This window comes from Puntigrus tetrazona, chromosome 8 (assembly GCF_018831695.1).
Source record: "Puntigrus tetrazona isolate hp1 chromosome 8, ASM1883169v1, whole genome shotgun sequence".
Lineage (NCBI taxonomy): Eukaryota > Metazoa > Chordata > Actinopteri > Cypriniformes > Cyprinidae > Puntigrus > Puntigrus tetrazona.
Window position 1 is genome coordinate 14,036,930 of NC_056706.1, and position 25,237 is coordinate 14,062,166.

Genomic DNA, 25,237 nt, shown 5'->3' on the forward strand with positions numbered 1-25,237 from the left:
TAGACTTGTTGGTGGGGTAATTGGTGTGAAGGTGACTCCAGGGTAATGAGTGATGGCCGTATTTCAGCATCCTCCACTGACTACCATCTCCAGCTCAGAGATTCTAACGGAGGCTGCTACTTTTGATTTGTTAAAAAGTTACTCGCTGTGTAATCAAAAGATTGTCATATATATATGTGCTTAAATACATCTAAAAGTAAAAAAAAAAGAACATAAATACAATAAGGTTCTAAAATCTTTGTTTTGCGTTTTCTACAAAATCCTAAAATTGTGTTTATTTCCAGCTGCGCTTTAAAATTGTAATAACTTTTTTGGGCCTTCTGTGTATGAGATATGTAGATATATACTTTGTCCATATTTCCATTATAATGGTTCAAAGCAATCTGTCATAATTAGTTTTACAACCATGCAAGAATTAGTTTTCCACATCATTAAATCCATTGGCTACATTCGACTCACCTCTCTATATATCAAAACATCTAAAAGCTTTACTGTGGCGTAATTGCTCGATTAGCCATTTTGGCTAATCATCCCTGCTGGGATACAAAATATTCTTTTGTTTTTGCCTTCATTGAAAACGTATTAGAGCGCAGGTCGAGCAATCAGTGGGGAATATGTGATGGTGTTTGCACTAATGTGAAAGTCCACCGAGCCGAAAGAGGTGGGAAAATGTGCAGAGAAAAAGAGGAGGCTAGGAAGGCACTACTGGGAATAGAGAGGTAGGAAAGTCTATTACTAGCCAGCTTAACGTCCCATCAGCATCAGCCACTCATTAACTATGTATGGCCATCAGCAAGAGCCAAGGTAGTTAAAACTTACGTATAGAGTTTCTAACATCTGCTACATCATTAGCTTAGAAACATATATTACAGATGCAAAGTTAAGGAGTTGGTAAGATTTTTGCCATTTGAAAGAAATTTGTTTAATCAATGATACAGTAAAAATTTGTACAAATTCTTTTCTAGCTTAGTACATTTTAAAATGTAATTTGTTACTGTGGTGCAAACATAGATTAATTAAAACATTTGTGCTTTATTTTCTGTATTCCAAACTAAAAGTTAATATTCTGAACTAAATTTTAACAATCACAATGAAAATTGAAATCTGTTGTAAAACTATAATGTCTTTATTGTCACTTTTAATAATTTGAATGCATCCTTGCTGAATAAAAATATTAATGAAATTAAAAAGAAAAAAAAGAAAAAAGTAGCAATTCTAGGCTCTCTATCGCCATCTGTGGAAACTTGCGATGGAAACTATTTCTTTTATGCACATGATGGTTTAAGCTTACCGTCAGATGTGTGTGCCGTCGGTTCAGATGTTGTTTTGCTGGCTAATTAAACCATGCCAGCTTTAGCTAACGGATTTAACAAGATTATCTTTCTTCGTGACAGTAGTTGACCTCAACGAGAAAACTGACCTCAGAAAACAGCTTATGCTTGCAGCAACTCATACTTGGTTTGACACGTTTCAGCGCTACACAAAACTGAGCTTTGCTTAGCTACATTAGATTCGAGCCTACATTCGATCATTCTCAACAGTGGGCCACGAAGCGTTTAGGACCTGAAACAAACTCTGTTTTGTGACTATGTAAAGGCGAGCCTCGGTGTATGGCCAGTGTAGTACAGCATGACTTTGAGTGTGTTATATTAATATTCGGAAATGGCCCTGCCACCTTTACGACAGGGTGATGTGCATTAATGTGTTCGCTGACACGCAAGGCAAGGTTGTAGAAGCGCCTGTGTTAAAGATGTGAAAACTGTACAGTGGGGAAAGATCCCCTCGGGTCTGACTCCCCATTTCCCCCAATTTTCCATTCCATTAGGTAGATTCAGATGTTCTTTGAGAGGAGCTGTCTGAGCCTGTAGGATTGGAGGTAGAGAGAGAGATAGCGGATGAGCAAGGCTATCATTGATTTGTGCTGCTTTAAAGCTGCACACTTTTTTTGGCACATTTTGTCTAGACATCTCCCTGTAGATTGCCAATGTGTTAAATGCCCTGGGTTTCTCTTTTCAACAGCAGCCTCTCTTCAATTTTCCAAGAGTAGAAAAGATATTTTCCTCCGCATGTGTGACATGAATTGTATTATCATATTGTTAAAGGAGGAAGTGATTGAATAGATATGGAAGAAGAGCTGGGCATAGCTGTGCTTTTGTTCGCTGCTGTCCCATATTTATTTCTTTGTTCCACACCAGTCTTCACTTTCACTTTGTGGACTTATACAGAGATCTATTAGCTTTTTTTTCCTGAAGGCAAATGTGTATTTGGAGCTAAAGTCCCTCTTATTTGGGAATACAATTTGGCTGTGATAGTATTCTTTAAGACCATCTCTTATACACTATATTGCCAAAAGTAAAGGGTCACCCCCTTCTTAAGAACAGGTTTGGCTACTTTAGTAATATCCATGAGTACAAATCTAATGTTGAACTTAATGCTGAACACCTCTGGTGGGACTTTAAATGCAGTCCTTGAGCCAAAAACTCATCACTAAACACCAATGACTTGTACATTTGGGTGCAGACACTTCCAAAACAACAGAAATGGAAATCAATTTTTAAATACATGAATTATGTTTCCATCTTTGTTGCCACAGTTTTGCAAGTGCCTTTTTCTGTTCTAAAGAAGGGGGTGTCCCAGTACTTTTGTCCATATAGTGAACATACAAGTAATTGTTGTTTGGTGAGTTTTTGATGGGGACTGCTTTTAAAGTCACACCAGTGTTCAGCTGGAATTAGGAGTTGGCTTTATGCAGAGCAGTCAAGTTCTTCCACACTAACTCAATCAATCATTGTATTTTTAACCTTGCCCCTTTATTAAACTCAAGTACAAAAAAGTACAAAAGCTGTCGTTTTCGAGTGTGCCTTTGCATTTGTTGAGGGGATTGTTCCATATTTGTAATTTTATACACAGTGTTAAAACAGTGTGAAAAACTTGATTTGGTAACTTGGCGGCTCTTTAAGACTTGGTGGTTCATTTTTGTGAACACCTGCAATACAATGTGAGGTGTGTTTTATTTTTTTTCATATGTACAAAATGTAACTTAAATGTTTACATGGCAATCTAAACAAGCGTTTTTTTGTCCAGACTATGATCACGCTGTCGTCTCCGTAACATGTTTCTCCGTAATGTGATCTTATGCTCTTCGCATTGTAATGTTTCATAAATCTGAAATCTTCCCTTTTTGTTCATTATTTATTTACAGCTGTGTGTTTAGTGTTTGTATTGTGGCTGCATGCTGTGAATAGTCATAGAGAGAAACATCTCTTGCTCTCCCACAGGATGAATGTCCCTCAGTATAGAGGAGCTCAGTCCTCAAAGCAGAGGTGCCTGTCAGCGCCTCGACTTCGCTAGAACACAAATATCTGTTTTGGCACTGAGAAACATCTTAAGACTTGTAGTGAGCGAAACATCCATTTTACAGGGTTTCAAACAAAGTACCCTGTGATTGTTATTTTATTTATGATGCTCAGGGTTTTTCTTGAGGCGGAGGTGGTACCATCACGATCATGTGCACGTAATGTAACCTCAACGGACTAAGACAAACACTTTTTGCACGCAATGTATTTCAGGTGTTATTATAGTTATACGACTGAAGAAAATGCTAATTATAAAGTTACATTTTACAAACAATTTGATTAAATACAACATACCAGTTAAAAGAGGGCCTTTTTGTAGTATAGGTGAACATAAACATAACATTAGGTTGTTAAACACTTCATAAAATGTTTTATCCACTCCTTAAAGGTCCGCATTGCTTTGATCCGAAATACATTTATTTTGTCTTCCTTAGATCATAACAAACCATACATTAATGGAAAGCTTATTTATGCAGCTTTCAAATGATATATAAATGTCAGTTTTAAAAAAATCACCCTTATGACTTGTTTTGTGGTCCAAGGTCACGTACTATTGTGGTAAATATAGGGCCCTATGTAATCTGTTTTATTGTAATTTTTTCTGTTAAAATTTTCTAGAATCCTTTTTTTTGGCAAGAAGATTTACTATAAAAATTGAAAGATGAGAGAAATGCTTTGTGACTGTCTGCCTGAGTTTTGTCAACAACCAAGAGGTGGCACAAAATTTGAGACTTTGCAAGAAAACAAAGAGACAGACAGACAGACAGACGTGTGTCCACTTTAATTGGTCTACAATAGGTCTTAAGTCTTTAATTTGTCATCATAAAACTTGAAGTAACCTTGCTCATTAGTAGAGGGTGAGTTGAACTCTCTGGTCGTAGGTGGGGGTTCTAGATCAGACCACCAGTGTGCCCTCCTGCCGTCTTCCAGTCGAAATACAGCTTGTAAACCCGAGGATTACCGCAGACAGTGCCATTTAGACTCTCCATGCCTCTATGGATCAGCATGATTCCCATGTTCCTGCTCCAGCCGGATTAACACAACCCAGCGAGTCTATAGTGTCCTCACCTCTCCATACTTCAGCGCCTAGACTTGCCAGCTATTTCTCTCACCTTCTTTCTCCCATTTTTTCCCCTTTCTTCTGTGTCTGAGGCTTTGATCACCGCAGGCTCCTCTGCTACCTGCTGGTAATTACCAGGTGCTGATGAAGCCGTCAGAAAAAACCTAGTGTGTGCCACAGGTGCTGTGTCTACTTTACTAAAGGTCAAGCAAAGGTGTGAAAGTGCCAAGTGTTTTTATCACAAAAGCTAAGAATACGGTTGATTCAATGCCAACTCTGAAACTTAGACATGAAAAGTTTTGTATGGCAGAAGGATTCATAAAAGAGAAAAGTGGCTGTTCGCTTCCCCATTCTTCAATGTTATGCCCAAGGCTATTGTCTATGTTGGACAAAAAGGCAATAATCATGAGTCCTTCAAGCTATAAAGTCTCTTTTTGTGAAGAACATGTTTATAATTTCTGAATTGAAAATTAAATTTGTTATTTTTGGGATGCGGTTTTAATAATATTTTAACAAACTGCTTTACTGCTAATTACTTTTGGAAAGAGTTTGCCTGCCAATTCAAATCCATGTATTTTGCAGAAAACATGCAGTGTCTAACATGCAGAAAATTATTAATAATAATAGTAATAATTTCCACCGACTAAATTGCAAACCCATATGACTTATGCTGATGATACACTAGGCAACTTTTTGAGCAATGTTGCCTGCCAACTTTAAGAACATGTTGCCATTAATGGTCAGCCGGGTGAGACACAGGGCCCAAGACTGATCTAAATGAACCAGAAATTTGTTACCCATTCTCAATTGAAAAATGCCCAAGCAACATTGCTCAAAAGCAGTTGCCCGGAAAAATTGCTCAAAGTTGCCACGTGTTTCATCAGCCTTACTTAATTCCGTTAAATTTCTGAAATGTCTGCTGAAGATTTTTAAAATATCATAGTAATAATAAACATAATTTGACATTTTATGGCAAGATAAGTAAAATGTCATTGTGTGCAACTTGCCTTAAATGTAATTATATTTATAATAATTGACTCTGGGCCATTGAATTATTAGAACAATAATGCGCACACCCATCACGCATTATTTTTCTAATAATTCAGCAGCTCATCTTCAGTTATGCCGCTTATAGTACATCAAAACATCAATCAGATGATATAATTTTAGGCTATCTGTCTAGTTTTTGTACTTAAAATTCTATCGTGTGCAGGATTATTTCTTCCCCATCTCATCCAATGCCTCTGTTGTTATTTTTTTTTAAACTTTAAGTTTTCTTCACTAACAGCGCGATTGTTAACTTGCTTGTGAGAAGTTAAGTTGAACATTAAGTTGATGTTAAGGATAGTCGTTAGAGTAACGCTAACAACATTAGGGAGAGAGAGCGAGAGAGATAGAGTATGTGATTGCTGTACATAATAAAAGGTAATTTTGTGGCAAATCATGGAAAATAGATGTTGTTTTTATCATATTGATAATTAGATTTGTTTGGCCAGTGTCATTGTAGATTTTGTTTATTTTGCTGTTGTAAGACCTTTGAAATAATAGAAACCAGTGAAGTGATATGGAACTGTAATGTGGTCAAAGAGCTGCCAGGAACTACATTTGCTGTGCGGTTCCCTGAAAATAATTGTACCTTAGAACATTCATGAGCCAATCAGATTATAGACAAAATAATGCACACCCGCTTCGAGTTGTAGCTGCAGCACCACCTTTAACAAATTATCATCCCGTCACCAGTTATTCCTTGCTTATTTTATATCGTATTGCTGCGTATTTTATAGAACATAAAAACATAAACATAGAAAAACGTCCTGTCATCGTGAGACATATAGATGCAGTAAATAAAACTTCATGAGGTTTCACTTGATCAGTCAGGAATTACAGTTGGAAAAAAAAATCTAAATAGTAAAATAGTAAAAAAAAAAAAAAAAAAAAAAACGGGTTATTAAAAAAAAGACTCCATTCTGAGGTAATCCAAAGCTCATTCCTCTGAGCACGTCTTCTGAGGTAATTATTTTTCACAGTGTGTTTTTTTCTAAGGTGAATTCTGTCTCATTCTTCTCAGTGCGAAGTGAACAGTAGCCGGGATGAACTTGAGGTAAGGCCTCGTGGCTTTGTTTGTTGTGATGTGGGTGTTTACATGCCGCACGCTTCTCGTGGATAATCTTGACATCTATAGCGTGCTCAGCGTGTGAGCACGGTATAAATAAGTATAAAGTAGATCCTTTATAAATTCAATTGATGCGTTGCTCTCATCTGTACGATCCAAACTGAATTTGTAGTTTAAGTTCGGTCACTTTAGAATAGGTAACACTTGTTATCTATTAACTACGACTTTTCCCTCAAGTTTTTAATTTGCTGATTATTAATAGTAAGGTAGTTGTTAAATTTAGGTATTGGGTAGGACTGTAGGGATGTAGAATACGGTTGTGTAGGATGAGACATTAATATGTGCTTAATCAGCACTAATAAGTGCCTAATATTCTAGTAATATGCATGCTAATAAGCGACTAATAATAAAGTGTTACCTTAATTTCTTATCTGCGTTATCAGGAGAAGACGCCTCAATACGCGTATCCGTGTTTGCCAAACCCTGTGGGTTAAATCACATGCATCTTCATTCATGCTTGCAATTTAATTCATGAATATAAAGTTGAGGAGTAAAAAGAGAAAGCATTCCCTGTCCATCCTTGTAGTAAGTCTAAGTAAAAAACATCTTAGTATCAGGGTCAGTGCTCTTTCTAGGTGCTTCCTCCAAGGAGAGATGGAGCATCTCCCCACAGCAAAAGCGCGACAGCGTTCCCCCGTGAAAAAGCACTTAACAATCCACAGCCTGAAATATTCAACAGGGTCACATCATTATCTGCTGAAAGGAAGTGAGGCTACATCATACAGGCTTTATGATGTGGGCTAATCCCATATACAGAACGTTTCCTCATGACTGAATTAGTGTGTCCCTGAAGCCCACCGCCTTAGGCCTCGAGCGGCGGATGAAGAGCGGATGCAGGGATCCGGGGTCAGGATCCCTCGCGTCTTTGGACTTTCCCGCTCAGCCGCCTTATAATGCTGTTTTGGGGCAGGACCGAAGGGCAGCATCAACTTTAAAACTGCTTTAAATATGAAGGAGAGAGGCAGTTCTTGTCTTCTCTCTGTTTGTCAGTCTCTCGCTCGCTCCCTCGCTTTCCCTGGGAGGCATGTTGTTGGAGAATGTTGAGTCAGTCCACACTCTGTCAGTGTCTTAATAGGATGAGGAGGAAGTATTTCACAGTTGCCCTAGATATCGCTGAAGGGGATGATAGTCTGTACCCAGCTCTAATTTTTAACGTGGCGACAAAGAACGAAGTACTCTCCGTTAAGAGTTCATGCTTTTGGCAGAAGCAAAGTTATATCAGATCTGTATTGATTTAAACATCTTATGGATGTAAGCATGTTTTTGTCTGTACATATGAAGATAATATCAAAATTTCAACAAAGAATATATATTTTAAATTCTGTTTTATTCATTCTCTTTATAAGCTTACTATCATAATTCATTGATTCTGTTTTGAATAAGATTTTTCTGAATTATACGTTTTATTTAAAAATTTTTTCTTGTAGATATCTTGATTTTTTTCTTTATCAAAACTGTATTAACATTTGTTATAAATGAGCTTAACTTTAAATATAAATGTTTGAAATAAAACATAATAAAACATGAAATGTACTCATAATGCTTTGAAGTATAGATTTCCTCAATATATGGCATATGCCATACCGTACATCTGTTTGCGTGCATTTAATTAAAAAAATAATTAAATAAATAAATAAATGCTGTGTCTCAGTTTGAAACAATATATCGAATTATTTAGATTTGGCCTATTATAAACAGACAGTTTTTTGGCCTAGACAGTGAATACAGATTTGTTTTTATTTTATTACAAACATTACTTTTTCCGATAATGAAATTTCTAAGAAATAATTATTAATAATGCTTGCTCAAACATGGCCTTTCTGGGAACTTCAAAAACTAATTAGTGAATACTTCAGGTGATGAATCTTTTACTGTAGTGCATTTATACTGAAAAACACGGGCTCACAATTTTTCAATCTCAATTTTGAATTGTTTTTAATCTTTTGTATGAACTAATTGACTTTGTTCACAAAGCTTTATTAAAATGACTCACACGTTCACCTCTCTGAAGCCCTGGGCTGTGTCTGAAGATTAAATATTAAATAGATTGGCTTTAGTCCAGCATTACAGTCAAATTCATTATTGTTTATCCAATCATTAGTTCAAATGAATATTTCATTTGAACTGATAATTGTGTTTACAAAACTCTTTTAATCGGAAACATAGTTTAATTTTTTTTTCACTTTGTAATTATTTTACGAATGTGTTCTCAAGCGTCAATAATTGTCAATCTGGATTTATGTACAGCGCTTTTGCTCTTCATAGTTTAATTAGAGTTTATCTCTGGTAATGCTAAGTAACATCGGACATAACCATATCCTAATTCAATTAATAAAAAAATCTGTTTGTAGGAAAACAGCTACAGTCAGATACAAACAGAAGTTTATAATTCGTTTTACACTAATTATAGCAAAACAACTACTACTAAGTTATTTTGTCACTCTTTCATTTGGGAACCAATTCTCACTATTCTAACTAACTATGACCTCTGCCACAATAAACATTTAATTTGCTGCGTATTAATAGTTAGTAAAGTAGTTGTTAATTTTAGATATATACTTGGATTAAGGGTCTATTTCTATATAATATGCTGAGCAAAAAAAAGAGGCTTTTTTGTGCTTTATTAATACTATTTTTACAGCCATTATGTTAGTTTTAGTATTTTTTTTAGAAAATAAAAGTCTTCAAAACCATATGACTAGATCTTGAACATAAAGAGTACATTTCTTTCTTGGTGTGCGTGATCAAATTTAATATATACTAATAAACAACAATTATGCTAGTAATTTGCATGCCAATAAGCAACTAGTTAATAATTTTACTGGTTATTTTTGCAACTGTTTTGCAACCGGTGAACTTGTAATATGTGTTTTTTGCTTCCAACTTATGTAAAAACGTGGTATCTTACACAGTTTTACTTCTTAAGCATCTTGCTTGAATGCTGTTTAAAAAAATTTAAAAATACTCATTAAGAAAAAGCCTTTTTGCACTGTGAATGCAGAATTTGTGCAGGTGTCATTAGGTCAGTTGTGCAGAGGGATGGAGCTCAATAGCTTCAGTCCATTTGAGTGTGATTTTATTCCATTCACACAGGATCTGCCCAGCCAAGAGTGCAGACTGAGCTTTGATGTACAGCCTGGAGCTCCTCACTCCTTTCAGCAGTCCCTAGTGTGCGGTGTCACAACCCTGCAGTCTCCCAGCCTTAATTCTCCTTTAGTTTAGTACACACAGTGAGAAAATGTTACTTTATTGAACATTTGTACATGTCTTGTACTTCATTTCCATTGGGGCAGCTGTGGTACACCTCACTGTGGTTTCTCTCAAACGAATCATACAGTAATACACTGGAAACCCTGAAGGAACATTGCCTTAGCTCAAGCTTTTTTCCTCTCATTGGACAACCTCATTATCAGATATTGATGTGTGTTTGTGGGTGAAATCAATTCATACCATTGATAGGAACCAACAGACCAACATCTGCTATGTTCAATCTATGAATGCTAGTAAGAGTCAGTTCTTCTGATTTAGTTCTCCATTTATATTATATTAATTATATTACAATAGCATTACAGAATTTAATAAATAAGATTTTAAAGAAACTTTTTGGTGTTTGTTTTTTCATATTGTAATGATTTTAAGAATATTACGAATATTATAATATAAATGGTAACAAATATTTGGTAGCCCTTTAGAACAGGAAACACTTGTTAACTATTAACTTTGACTTTTCCCTCAATATATTCTTAATTTGCTGTGTAATAGTTAGTAAGGTTTGTTAAGTGTAGGTTTTGAGTACACTTAAAAGAGATATTTTTAATTTGGACTGAAGTAGCGTTAGGCATTTAAAAGTCGTCAGCAATTTTATAATGCACTTTTAAGCTTTTTTTCATGGAAACAGCAGTAGAGATTTTCTTCGGGATACTCCAGTTTAGTGAAGACAGGCTTAAAAAAAACACGTCTTACTACAAATCTATTGAAATTGATGATCTGCAGTGAAAATAAAGCCTAATTTTGTGGCCGTAGCGTTCCCAAGTAGGAATTAAGACATTTTGTGCTTTTAGTTTGTTTGACAGATACTGTGCCAAAGCACAATGGCTTAATATATATATATATTTTTAAAAACTACACATTTCATATCATCATGTGACCATGAAAATATGAAGACAGTATCACAATATTGTTACATCCCTTGTGTGTTTATATATGTATGTGTATATGTATACATGGGATGGTATGTAGCATAACCATTTACTAAAATGTAACCTCATTTGACTCTTGAAGGACTTTGTGCGTAATTGTAAGTTTGCTGCAAATTTAAAGCAACTTCATCTATATTTGATGGCAAAACCACACGTCAGCCAGCGTATGAGGTGTTTTTGAAATATGCATGCGGAGATGCTTGGGATGACTTTGATTTAAGGCGACTGTGGTGATGATGCTGTTTCTGTGGTTAAATAAGCCTGTGTGGGCTTTGGCCATTTGCATGTATGGCTCAGCTTTGCATCATCAGCGTTTTGTTTCCGTCGATTGATCTCCAAACTACTTGTGAGATACTGTTTGCAAATTGCCTGAGGCAGGGCTCTATTGATATGACCCTGCCTGCAATATGTTAGAGTAGCGATACGTCCCATAAGGTCCCAGTGGAGCGTCCTGGCGTGGGAGAGCATAACTGCTAAAATTAATTGCTAGACACAGTTGCTAATCCTGTGAACATGGATGCAGTGAGGTGGAGAACTCAATAGAAGTGTAGGTCAGTATAGGCAGTATGCTAAATGCTTGTATAGTGTGATGTTAATTGAAAACAGGCCTCAAATGTGGGATATATTTTTCCTCCTGGCCCTGTCAGGCCAGTTGTTCTTGTTTAGATTTGCCACAATTGTATGCACTACCACTTGAAACGTTGGGATCTGCAAGATGCTTTTGAAACACATCATGTTTACCAAGGTTGCATTTATTTGTATTGACAAAGCAAAATGTTTTTGTAATATGAATCTCCTTTAATATCCTCCTAATATTAAATATTGAAAAAAATCTGCATAATTGTATTATCAGTGTTGAAAACACTTATATATGATAATAGTTTAATTATTTACTTTTTATTTAATTATTTATATTTTTTGTGAAACCAACTTTTTTAGGATTGTTTGATGAATAAAAATCAACATTAATTTGAAATGTTATATTACACAACAAGTAACCTCAGTTTTGATTTAATTTAATATTATTGAATATTAGATTATTTTAGTAACTTCTGTTAAAAATAGTACTGAATTTAATCTTTGCAAAATTAATTTAGGTTTTTAATATTTAACAATAAAAATAATTTAATAATAAGCGGTTTACATGGGAATTTGATTTTTGTTTTTATTTTAGTTTTTCAAATATTTATAATTATATTATAATATATTAACAAAACAAAATGATTATATAATTTTATATTATATTATAATTTTATTTTAAACACATAGTGTCTTTTCTCATGTTTTTAAAGGTGTAGTTCACCTAAAAATTATAATTCTGTGATTTATGTTATTCCAAACCCAAATAAATTCTTTCTTTTTTAAATTCAAATTCAAATTCAATTCAATTCAATTACACATACATACATACATACATGGTACGACATGCAGTGAAATGTTCTTTACAACTGTCCAGCATCAAAATAGAAACCAAAATTTAAATGTATATATAAATATAAAATATAAAAATATGTATAAAAAAAGAAGTGTGCAAAGTAGAATATAAAAAAATAAAATAAATAAAATAAAATAAAATAAAATAAGGTATATAATATAAATATAAAGTATAAGATATAAAGTGTAAAGTGTAAAGTGGCTGTGCAATGTCCAGTGCAAGTGACTAGTGCAATTGTCCAAATGTAGTGGCGAGTGTCTGGGGAAAGAGAGGGTGAACATGGGAATCCCGGTAATTAGGTACTGGGTGTTCTCTGGTTCAGACTCTGAATGGCCTGCGGGAAGAAGCTCCTCCTCATTCTCTCTGTGTTTGCCTTCAGGGAACAAAGCGCTTTCCTGAACGCACCAGAGAAAAGAGTCCATTGTTGGGATGGCTGAGGTCTTCCACGATCTTCCTGGCCCTGGTACAGCACCGCTTGTTGTAGATGTGCTGCAGCACAGGGAGCTCAGTGCGGATGGTGCGCTCAGCTGACCGCACCACCCTCTGAAGAGCTCGCCTGTCCTGCATGGTGCTGTTCCCGAACCAGGAGGTGATGTTTCCCGTCAGGACACTCTCGATGGTGCAGGTGTAAAAGTTCCTGAGCACCTGAGATGGGAGTCTGAAGTCCCTTAAGCGCCTCAGATGGTATAGACGCTGCCGGGCCTTCTTCACCAGGGTGTTGATGTGACAGGACCAAGACAGGTCCTGCGTGATGTGAACACCCAGGTACCGAAAACTGTCCACTCTCTCCACTGGGGTCCCGTCGATCATGATGGGATGGTAAGAGCGCACCTGCTTCGTGCTGAAGTCCACTATTGTATCTTTTGTATTCAGTGCAGTTTTAAATGACATAAGAGGGAGAAAGTTATGAAAAAACAAATGAACTATCCCTTTACGAGCTTAAAAATAAATAAATAAGCAGTGCCATTAGCTACATATACAGGTGATAAATAGTAGGAGCAATGGAATAACAGCAAGCTTTCTGGTGACGGTACTGGCTTTGACTTTCTTATGACTTGCACTACCACAAAGTGTCCCATCATCATCCCGAGAGGTTATCGAAACCCTGGCATTACCAGCTGCGAGGTTACTCATATCCATGCATCACCTCTAAAACTACCTGCTAACTCCGGCTCTGCGAGAAGATTGGCGGAAATCGCATCTGATCAAGGTGAACAGATCCATGCATGAAGTGCAGAAACGGTGAGAGCAGCTGGTGATACGCCTGCACACAAAATAGGAATGTGCAGGATAGAGCGAGGCATTATGGGATGCTAATGGTGTCATTCTCTTGCCAGAGAGCCCGGAGAGGCCCGCTTGTTTCTATTCCGCAGTGGGAAATGAGCTCTTATCTGTCCCTCTGAAGATAAGAGGCAGACCTCTCTCTGTCTCTCTCTCTCTCTCTCTCTCTCTCTCTCTCTCTCTCTCTCTCTCTCTCTCTCTCTCTGGCTCTCCCGTTTCTACTTCTGTTTTTTTTAGACTTGAAATTTACAGTACTGTCTCTGGAGAAGACGCAGCTCACCCCAACTGTTAGAGGATGACAAACATTCCACCGCTGGTTTGAGATTCTGCATGCAAAACAAATTTTATATGACAGAAGCACTTCCTGTCACGCCATGGCCTCAGAAATACCCCTGCCGAAGCTCTTGAAACTACACACTAAACAAGCAAAGAATGACAGTTTTGCTCCAGCGATTGTGACGGCGGAAGCTCCTAGCTTTGAACGCTACCTCGTGTGTTTCTCACCGTTCCCAGAAGTCAACACGATGAGCGACGAATCCGGAGGTCGATGGATGTGTCGATTCACGCTGACGCGGATTTAGCAATATAGCTGCATGTTTTCCCACGGTGGATAATATTTTATCGATTAGACGAGGCTTGAAATTTCTCACCGGCATTTAGCATGCCTCGCTTGCTGTAAATATAGCTGTTATGAGTTTACGTAGACGTGCTCAAGAAGACCTTTATCGGATATTGCGGATTTGGCCTCCATGGACAGTGCCGCAGTTTTATATTACATTGTTTGGCAATCAAAACATAATTACCGGTTTTTAGACTTGCATTTGCTTTGGATGTGCTTTCCAGGGCCACTCTTCAAACCCGGCCTGTTCCTCGAGATCAATACGAAGACACTTAAAAGCATTGCAGTGTCCTTAACCACAAAAAGGTTCATTTTAATTAATGGAGCTTTGCGAATCAATCAATCATACATCATAAAAACATTCCACCTGCTCCCGCAGGATAGGAAATAGACTGATAATAAATGTTTAATGGCTGAAAGTGAAGGTTGATTGTCTATTGAATTATGCCATTTTATAAATGCATCTGAGTAAAAGAGACAGAAACAGCATTTTTTTCTCTTTATTTGCATCAGATGCCGATCTACATGGAACAGCCGTTTGGAAAATCAAGACCAGACGTAAAGTGTCGTGTTTTAGATACATAGATGCACAGTTCAAGTGAATCAATTTAGCTTGAATGTATGTTCATGAGTCAGACTCTTCTATCCTCACCTCTAATTATGTGCACAGATCTGTTGAATTGTGTAGGCAGAAAGTTCACATTTATGCCTTCAACCTGTTGAAAGCAAAGTGTCTGTCAGCTTAGCTTGAATGAAGAAGAACGCTAGCTCTTTTGGAAATACTGAGCTGTGTCTCTGGGAAATCTTTCAAGGCATCGTATGTTGGGGAGTGACTAGTTACATGTAACAGAATTATGTAGTTTAATTACAAAGTAATATTAGAGTTACTGTAGAATACAAGTGTAATTAAATGATTTAAGATTACAAGGTGGTCACGTCTGAATAATTTCTCTTACGGATTTGATTGATTTCTTTTCCAAGTTGCATTGAGACTTTTTAAGATTACCTTTTCTTTCCAAAGCATTGTTAGATGCCAGTGTGTCCCGTTTACTATGCAGACATTTGATTTCAAAAACGGTATAACTGTTAAATTATATCTTGCTATTTTAAAATTGCATTTAACCTCAGAATGATCTAAAGGCAAAAAGAGCTTCTAAAGACTGATTGTGTGGTGGTTGTGCTTTAAAATTAAAGTATTATAATGTTTAAAAAGGTTATAAGTAACCTTCCCATCTCTGATCACAGGCCGGTCCAAATCACAAGCAACATTTTATGCCATCTTCTAAGATACCTTCTTATCATATATTCTACTTATTATATATCATAAATATTTCCTATATATCCTTTCTAATTCCAAAATGCTTTGTAGCAAGCTCAGAAAAATAATTCTAATGGTGAACGATGTGTAGTGTATGTCTATGTGTTTGTTTATATGCATTTATTACACATTATCTGAAAAGTTAGATTCTGATATAGTCTATGATATACGAGTTGTTGATTGGTTTTTGTTCTGTCTTGTACGTAAGATGTTCCAAATCGGCTTTATTTCAGTTAGGGTGCTGTCTTAGAATGTAGGGAGCCTGGCTGCTCACTAGGATTTAGAACTGCACTTTTAGCTCTGGGTGTATTGAATTTGTCTATTTATATTCTGAACTGACATGACAACCTGGCTGAATTGACGATAAACCACTAAAGGCAGAATATCTATGATAAGAATGAATAAGCTGTCTCTAAGGTTAGCATACAAACTGTTTTCTACACAAAACTTCTGGCTCTTTGATGCAGCTTGATATTAAACAATATTGATTCTCGAGTCACGTCAGAGAAAATACACACACATTCACACACAAGTACCCCTTCCAGCCCATTAATATTTAAGATGATTTGATTACATAATGATAGTAGACTGGTACTTCAGACAGATTTGATAAGAATGAACTTAAAATGGCTGCCTTGGGTAAAAAAAAAAGCCCACAGCGCCTCTGAAGTGGATAGTTATGTAAAGGCTCTGTCATCCCAGCCTCCATGGGATGGCGTGTACCCTGTCTAATCCCAGTCTAAATATTATGCTAATGACTAGCCGGAGCCCACGATAATACGACTCATAGTGTGCAGTGATATATTGAGTTGACGTGTTTCAGACCTTTCTTGTTTGTGAAGGTGAGCTTCATTTTCTCCGAGATCCAAAGAGGGGATTTTTTTTTTTTTTTTTTGAAGGTTGTGTTGGTGCCATGTTTATGAATGCATAAAGGGTGACATTTGTATTGCACGGACAAAGCGTGACATTTGTATTGGTACAAAGCTGGCCATGCAAGTGTATGTGCCGTTTTATTATTCCACATTTTGCTGCAGTTTGTATTCTGTCATAAGAGCACTTTCATGGGAAACTTCAAAAGCATCAAAGTCTTTTGCATTCCCGCCCTCCGATCCCCTTCATATCATGTTTTGATTGAGCAGGAAAATCATTTTCCAACACTCTCTTACAGGGGACCGGGAATTTTTTTTCTCTGTGGACAAGATTATTTTTTTTTTGCTTCTCACAGGTAGCTTGACGTTCTTCAGGATGTATTGCTTTTTCTCTCAATGCTGTTGTTTTATTGGGCAAATAAATCAATAGTTGTTTTCTGTTGTTATCCAACTCGAGAGGAAAAATGAGCACAGTAGGGCAACGAATTGTTTGTTTATGCGGCACACATTAGCTAAGTGTAATTAGAGTTTGGTGAACAGATTTGTGTTTGGGTATTAAAGCATAGCCCTAAATTACTCAGCTAAATCATGATTGTTTGCTCCTTGCTGCGTTTCTATGTAAAAACTTGTGTTTTGTTGCTTGTTTGTGTGTGTGCATGTGTTCCTCTTGCATTGTATTAGTAATTGATTTTCACATTATTGTGTTTTACAGCTCTAAATGATGTTTACTTAATATGAAATTATGAGATATTCTGCAAATTTGATTTCATATTCCGATTGCAACTGGCTGTGGTTTAAAAATAGCCAAACCCACAAGTGTTGTGTATTTGTGTCTGACAACATGAGCTGTGTTTCAAAAGCCAAGCATTGTTGAGACTAAAATGTGTCATGGCTTTTCAGAATAAATATTAACAATAACACCACATGGAAAGGCCAATAGATAAATCTATCAGCTCACTGACTGTATTCCAATTGGGGCAGCTGGTCTCATTAAATTCAGATGCAATTGGATGAGAAAATGGTTGCATCTTTGCATTGAATCCGGAGAGGAGTTCTAAGAGTTCTAAGAGGACAGTGTATAGGTCCCAAATTTAACTAGCTATCAAACGACACCAACCAAACACATCAGAGATCTCTGTCACATGAAAGGAATAACATGAATATGTTGCATCTGTTCAAATCAAATAGCTAGTTTTGATTTGCAAAGGCAACAAAGATTAATTTCAGTAATTCCCAGAGGAATATTTGAATGCTCAGAAGTTGTTATATAAATTTTTTGAATTATTGGGGATAAATGAAAAGTGGTGGCGTTGGTAAGATTTAGTTTTTTATGCTTATGTTTTAAATAAATAAAAAAAAATTAGGACAACCAAGGCTGCATTTATTTGATTTAAAAAAATAAATAAAGCAGTCTAAGCCACATAATGACCATTTATTATTATTAACGTATACAGGGCGCTGATATTAACAGTTTACATTTATTTTCTCTATTTCGGTAGACACCCTATCATTATGTTCTGAAATAAACTCATTCACGTGTAAAAAATCTATAGGCTGCTAGTCTAATCAATAGTTCTTTATGTGAACGCCATGAACTTACTGTGACCTTTCTGCATTTCTTCAGCTTGCCACTTGGGACCCCGTCCACGGACTGAATGGGACACTGACAGATCGAAAGCTGGAGAACAACATGCGCGGGGTGGTCCTGCGGGTGGTCACTGTACTGGTACGTACAGCTAGTAATGTCAAGTCAAGGGCTTTACACTCACCTTGCAGCTACAATAGTTCTCCTAACTACAAAGTTTTACAAGATGTCAGTGCTCTATTATTCACCGTTGCTCAGAGATGTCTTTCCCTTTACCTCTCTAATATAAATGACATCAAACCGACTTAATTAGGACTTCCCATGTCTCGGAGTTCCTCTGTTTGACTGGACCTCATAAGGTTGAAGTAACCCCTGAGTAATCCATATTCATTCCAGTGAGCTCCAGAGGTCTGTTCACATCAAGTCACCCGTCTCTAAGTTCATTAAGAGTGAATTTTGGGGTGCCATGAACGTAGACCAGGGGAGCTGGGTTATATTGAGATTTGAGTTTTGCTATCTACCCTCCAGCGCTGATTTGAGTGAGTCCCTGGAGTTCTTTAAAGATTCAGTGGTTTAAATTCTTCATATCCCTGCTTTGAAGTCGGTCGGAGAAGAAAGCGGTGATGCTGCTTCTCTGCGTCTTTCCTCTCACTCTCCTTTACCCCTCTTTTTTTCCTTTATTCTGTGATTTCTCGCCGTGACAGAATGCTCTGTGAATAACTTGCATCCACAATTGCTAACAATGAGCAATCGGTGGCGGCTGTCGTCGAGGGTCAATGAGGGTGGTGCATGAGGGTCGGGGAGATAGAACTGAATGCGCATGTAGGCAAACTGTAGATGCTGGAGGACTGTAAGAGATTAAATTGTGAGCATTGTGAGGCCCAGACAGCATCTGGAGACTTTAAATACGGTGAATTGTGTATCATCTTACTGGTCACTGACTGCATAATCACATTACAGTAGATCAAATATTTAACAAACAAACAAACTCACTAGCACTTGGTGGAGTTGTGGAATGTATAAAAGATGAGCGATGTAATTTTTATTAGATCTAAATAAGTTTTTTAGCTCCAGTAAAATTTGCAGACAGTGAACCAACTGAACAATTGAACAGTCTTGTGATTGTAGAATTTTTTTTTTTTTCATTTTACACATTATTATTAACTAAATGTTAAGTAGTAATATAGTCAAAAATGACTACTTAAGACTTAAGATTTCTTCCATATTTTTGGTTTTTAGAGCAAAAGGTATTTCCAACAAATATCATGAATTATTATTATTATTATTTTTTTATATTTAAAGAGACTTACTGATCTCATGGGGGATCTCTGATATCATGGATTTTTTTGACCAATATCAGATTTGAGTATGAACCGACTTAGGGACTTAAACACTGAGGACAATTAAATCAGCACTTAATGCATTCATTTATAAGCATATGTGCTGCAGAAGCCTGTGAATTCATGTACAAGCAATACAGAAGATGAGGAGGAGGAAAGGAAAGTTCTATTTTCAAAGTTTTCAGATGCAAAGTCAGATTCCATTTGCTTTGTGCTGTTCACACTGTTATGAAAAAAACCCAGATCTGAGCCGCATGAGCACAAAAAAACTGAGTCTGAACATAGTATTATCAATTAATCTTATTATATTATAGTGCTATCATGTCAATATTCGGTATCTATTATGAATTAAAACAGAGTTTTTTTATCTGTACCACCAGCACTGAATGTTCTGCTCAAAGACCCTGGCATAATAAGATCACGACTTTTATTTGCAGTTCACAGGTTTTCCAGACAGGCATTAATTTGCAGTCTTTCCATAGAGACTAATTGAAGCTGTGAGGTCTTAGAGTGCAAAATTGTAATTTCTAGTTCAAACATTGTATTAAAACCAGGATGAATCGTTTTCTCAATAATTAAAGTAAAAAAACGAGGGAAGATAGAGTGCCAGTGCAGTACCATAAAGCCTTGTGGTGAAACATATGGTCAGGGAGGCGGGGAGTTCGGAACCATGGGATATGTTGTCATTTGTAAAGTAAACCTTCAGGTGGATGGGGAAGGCGCATGCTCCCTGCTGGTGGCTGATGGAGCGCTCCCTTCGGTCTTACAGCTAGTTGGTAGCGGCCCGCCGGATCCTTACGACTTAAACTCCCCGCTGCTCCCAGCTGCCCCAGTGGCAGGCGTGTCAGGATACACGACTTGCCAGCTCTGACAGCTCTTCACCAGTCTGAGGAATGCTGGTGCTGTTCCAAACACTAGAACTGACTGAGAACACACACACACATCTGCCGTGAAACCTTGCAGTCTCAATGCACCATGACACATGTTTTTGATTCGCTCACCAGTGGATCATAGCCGCATGCATGAGAGAATCTTCAAAACGTCTGAAGAAGACTGAAGTAGTGTAGTATATTCGTATGAATTAATAATGAAGTTATATGAATTTTGTATACATTTTATGAATTAATATGCATTAATAATTAATATATGTATAGACAATAAAATAATAAATATTGTTTTCATTGATTCATAAATTTCATTGCATTATATAAACATTACATTTTACAACCTTAACTAGCCTTGTCATAAAAAGTTTAAATAATCTTTTTATTTTTATTTTAGGTTTGAAATGATGTTTAAAGAGACTTATTGATCTTGACAGGAGCCTGCGGGGATCTTCTATGATATTATTTCCTGTTCTGTGTTCCTGCACTGTATGATTTGATTTGGCAGACTAAAGTTTGTTTTTTGGTTTTTTCTTTGTAAGAAAAGAATCTAAAAAGTACACCATGATTTTAATTATAATTAAGTTTTGATATCAGGACATTGCAAAATCTAGAAATGCTTTATCTTATGCTCATAATATCAAAATACAGTTTAATACAAAAATTCATTATATGTTTGAATTGGGTTTTATGAAGATTTTTTTGTATATATTAATGGAATATTTTACTTTTTATTTTAAAATTACAATTTGCTGAAAAAGAGCTCACCATCTGGATGAGATTTACATAGATGTAGATGTATTCGTTTCTTCATTGGAACAGATTTGGAGAAATGTATAATTACATCACTTGCTCATCAGTGGATCATCTGTGGTGAATGGGTGCCGTCAGAATAAGTCCAAAAGGTTAATGAAAAACATCACAATAATCCACAAGTAATTCACTCAAGTAACTCCACTCTAATGCTTTCTATCATCAAAAAGTCCTTCCCCTTTTATTTATAAATTCCCTGTCCTATCGATAAATGTGTTTATTGCAAACACAGCATTTTGCCTCTCGAAATGGACTGGATTCATGTGGGTTACTTCTGAATTACTGTGACGTTTTTACTCTACATCTGACGGCACCCGTTAATTGTAGAAGATCCATCGGTAACAAATAACAATAGAATATACAGCAAGTAATATAATGCTAAACTGCTCCAAATCAGTTCCATTGAAGAAACAAACTCATCTCTCTTAAATAGCCCGAGGGTGAGGAAGTTGTCAGCCAAGTTTCACTTCTAGATAAGCAATTCCCTTAACAAACAGTGTCATGACATCAACCTGTGTGCATATGCACAGGAAGATTATTTACAGAATGATGTTTATGTCAGAAACATGCATCACCTCAGTCTGTGTTGATTTATGCCTGCTATCGATTTCCATAGCACCGGCAGATATTGTCCACAAGATCCGTGTGAATTTGAATCACTGCACATGTAGTTGTGTGGAAGGGATGGCCGTATAATGAGAGAGGGAATCGATGCAACATGGGTTGAACACGGGTGTAGGGAGCCGTACCCCTTTCGGGCCAGCTCAATAATAGCAAGGCTACATCTCAATACAGATAAAAAACGACACTGGAGGAATCCTGTTAAAAGGGTCATTGTCGCTGTGCTTTTGCCCCCGGTCTAAGTGCTACGGATATTCTTCAGATCGTGCTGATGGCCAATTGGGCCAGGAGAATCCGGCAGGGGTCTCGCACAGGCCCCTCAGAGGGAAGTCTGATAGATGGCACCTCTTGGCTATAGTGCGAGTTGGCATGCATATCCTCACTTCCTCTAATAGCTTATTGAGCGAGGGGGGTCTGGTGAGGATTAGAAAGCGCTGGCTTAATGTGCAGGCTGCATGCAGTCAATAACGCTCTTTCCATGATAAATCTGCCTGACATATTCCCAGAAACACTTCAGACATCAATAGGGATTTGTTTAAGAGAATATGAAAAATAAACAGCAGGCTATTATTTTTACTGGGCCGCCGGCACCCCGTTAGCGTGGTATTGGTTCACGATGGTAGGAGATGTTTGCTGGTCACACAGTGGTGGGTCATTGACCTTTAGCTAGCAGCTGTGTGTTGAATATAGCCGTTCAGGATCGTGAAAGTTCAGTTCAGGCGCACAACTTTTATTACGGATGTAAGGTATGCAATTTGTTGGTGTTGTCAAGTGAGTGGATATTATGTTAGTGATTTCTAATGGACTTAAAAAGTTCTAGTTTGTGATGTTCAGTAAACTAGCAATTCAACTAGATACAAACTTTGTGATTTTAAAGGGAAAGGAAAGAGTTCCAGCAAGTCTGTGGTTTATTTTTTATTTCTTTATTTTGCATTTAGACTAAAATATAGCCTATAAGCCGTTATTCACTGATAAGGGAAGGGAGGTAGGTTTTTCACAAAATAAGGACCTGTTCCAAACACAGATTATTTGGCTTCAGAAGACTTTGAACTTTTTTGACATTTATTTTTTTTTTACACTTTCAGAGTTTTCAAAGTTGACGTGAACAGTAGTTCTATAGAAAACAAAATGAACATTCATTTTTATAAAATTCCTCCTTTTGTTTCCTATAGAAATATTAACATCATACAAGTTGATGACATGAGTAAATGTATCTGTCAGTAATGGGAATAATGGTTATAAATAAACGGCGTTATGTTTTCCAGTAAAAAGTAATCAAACTCCATTTGAGGAGTTACAATGCCATTACCGTTACTGATAATAAAATGTGGCGTTAGTATAAACAATTTAAAGATACCTAGAGAGAAAGTCTTACCTATCACGCAGAATTGACATGCTACATGTAAACAGAGTTCCTTTGGAAACCATCAGCTTTTAAGAACAGTTTATCTGGTGGTGGGCGGGGTTAATATATTAACTGTAATTTCATTGGCTGCCGCTCACCTATTGTCGTCCCTGTTCTGAATTCAGTAAATCCATTTGAGCGAACCCAAACAACGTGTTTAATATTCATGAACCCACCAGTTCATTAATCCTAGTGTGTTTTATATTGTTATTAATAGAATAATTCATTGTAGTTTTAGCACTATCTTTTTTTTTAAACACTAAACCCCACCACCAGTCCTAAGCTCAGTTCTGTTATTGTATAAAGATTTTATTGTCAAGGTGTCCATAGAGACTTGATAATATTTATGATAATATTGAATTTCATAGGTGTCTCTCACATTGTCAGACAGAAACGTAAAAATAGTGTAGGTTAGTATACAATGTTTTATAATAACAATTAATTCTGTCTAATTAGTTACTTTTATAATAATGTAACTCAGTTACTAACTCAGTTACTATTTGTGAAAAGTAACTAGTAACCATAACTAATTACTTTTTTAAAGTAACTTGCCCAAAACTGGTCTCTGTTTAATTTTTACTAGTTCTGTTTGGAATGTTGCTCCCAGAATACATTGATTCTTTGTAGCTTTTAAGATTTTCAGAGCTTAAAAGTCTTTAAAAAAATATTGTGTAATAAATGGTTGATATGCTGAATGAATATGGCTTTTGACAGGTATATTTTGTGAGTATGTGTTAAGAAAAATAAGAAGAGGAGCTACCTTTGGTCTTTTTGGTTTTGATCAAGATGGCTAGATGAACCATGTGTGTCCACTGTGATACTTTAATCTGATTCGGAAGACTTCTTCCCATTTTTAGTTTCTTTCATTAATCTTCAGAACCTATTGTCGTGGCCTTCAAGACAGTTTCTAACAGTTCTACTTTTAGAACCTTTATGATTTTCAGAAACCCCCTCAATATATTTTCACTCTACTCTTCCAGAAGTTCAACTGATAGCGTTGTGAGAGAATATAGCAAATGTACATATATATCTGTCACGCTTCCACGCTTTTGGGAACTTGCTTGTCCTTGAGTCTTTTCTTTTCAGCATCACTGAGTTCTCGCTAAACTTCCTCCTTATAAAAATAAGCATTTTCTCTGTGTGACCTTCAAAAACTCTCTAGAGCCAGTTTGGCAGTGTATGACAATGTTTGTAGACCTTTTATGAAACACCAGTAGGCCCAAGGCTCAGACTAAATCCAAATCGCATCATATCCACCTCCACAATAGTCTGCCAAGCTGGTTTTGGAGATCCAAGGAGACTCTGCTCGTCTTTATCAGTGGAGAACGACTAATCAATTCAAATGGCGGCCTGTCTCGCTGCTTCAGATGAACGGTTTCTTCAGCCATAGGCAGAGCTAATGCTTGTATGATGAGTGTGAATCCGGGTATATATTTTTCCTTTAAAATCCTTTTCGTAAAGACTTAATTTCTTTGATGTGAGCACAGTAAAACCTTAAATCCCTAATTGAGCATTAGGGATCTTATGAGTCAGTCAGAACCCACTATGAATAATGTATGACTGACAAGCGCCATCAAGTTAAGTAATGTTTTGATAAATGTGAATCTTTATATAGAATCGAGAGGATGGTTTGTTCTGACCCCTTTCTTACTGAACTTAACGTTTTTGTTATTATTTCAGAGTATTCATGCCTCTATTTTTATTCCAGGAAATGATGAACTAAACTTTTTGAAGTGAGCTAATAATTTAGCATGTGACTGTATATGGTAAACATTAAAGAATGAATAATTAACCTATATAACCATTGGTATTTCATTGTTCTTTATGAGAGGTAGTTATATTTACTATAAAAATTGTGTCTATCATGATAAAAACTTAATGTCAAACAATGAGTTTAGAAAAATGCTTTACACTGTAAACAAACCCATTTGATTTCAGCTGACTAAATTTGCTGTAGATCCAATTCAATTCAATTCAAACTACTGATATGTACTGTGTACCTTTTTAGAGCTTCTTTCTTGATCAATTAACAGCATCGTAAAGATTATTTGTGATCTTGGTTCCTTTAGTTCCTCTCTGGCTAGAGTTCAAACCCGTAGTCTTGGCGAGATTAGCCCAGATCCTCTTGTATTCTCTATAAAATTCACTCAAATACCCTAAAAACAAAGCTATACATATTTACTTTCCTCACATTGCTCTTGATTGGATGTGACGTGGCACTAATTCCCCTCTGACTTTTTTCTCTGAATTATTCCACAGCTCATAAGAGGAGGTTAAAG

At 36.5% G+C, this 25,237-nt stretch overlaps 1 protein-coding gene across 4 annotated transcripts in view; it reads left to right on the plus strand.

Annotated features, from left to right (window-relative positions):
• Window positions 1-25,237, plus strand: part of grid2 (glutamate receptor, ionotropic, delta 2) — a 313,350-nt gene that overhangs the window by 212,857 nt on the left and 75,256 nt on the right. For all 4 annotated transcript variants that reach the window (XR_006251662.1, XR_006251663.1, XM_043247756.1 and 1 more), the window contains exon 9: window positions 17,935-18,036. Coding sequence is in view for 2 of the 4 variants with exons in the window: in XM_043247756.1 (XP_043103691.1) it covers window positions 17,935-18,036 (102 nt within the window). In the remaining 2 variants the exon portion in view is untranslated. The remainder of the gene's footprint in view (window positions 1-17,934; window positions 18,037-25,237) is intronic.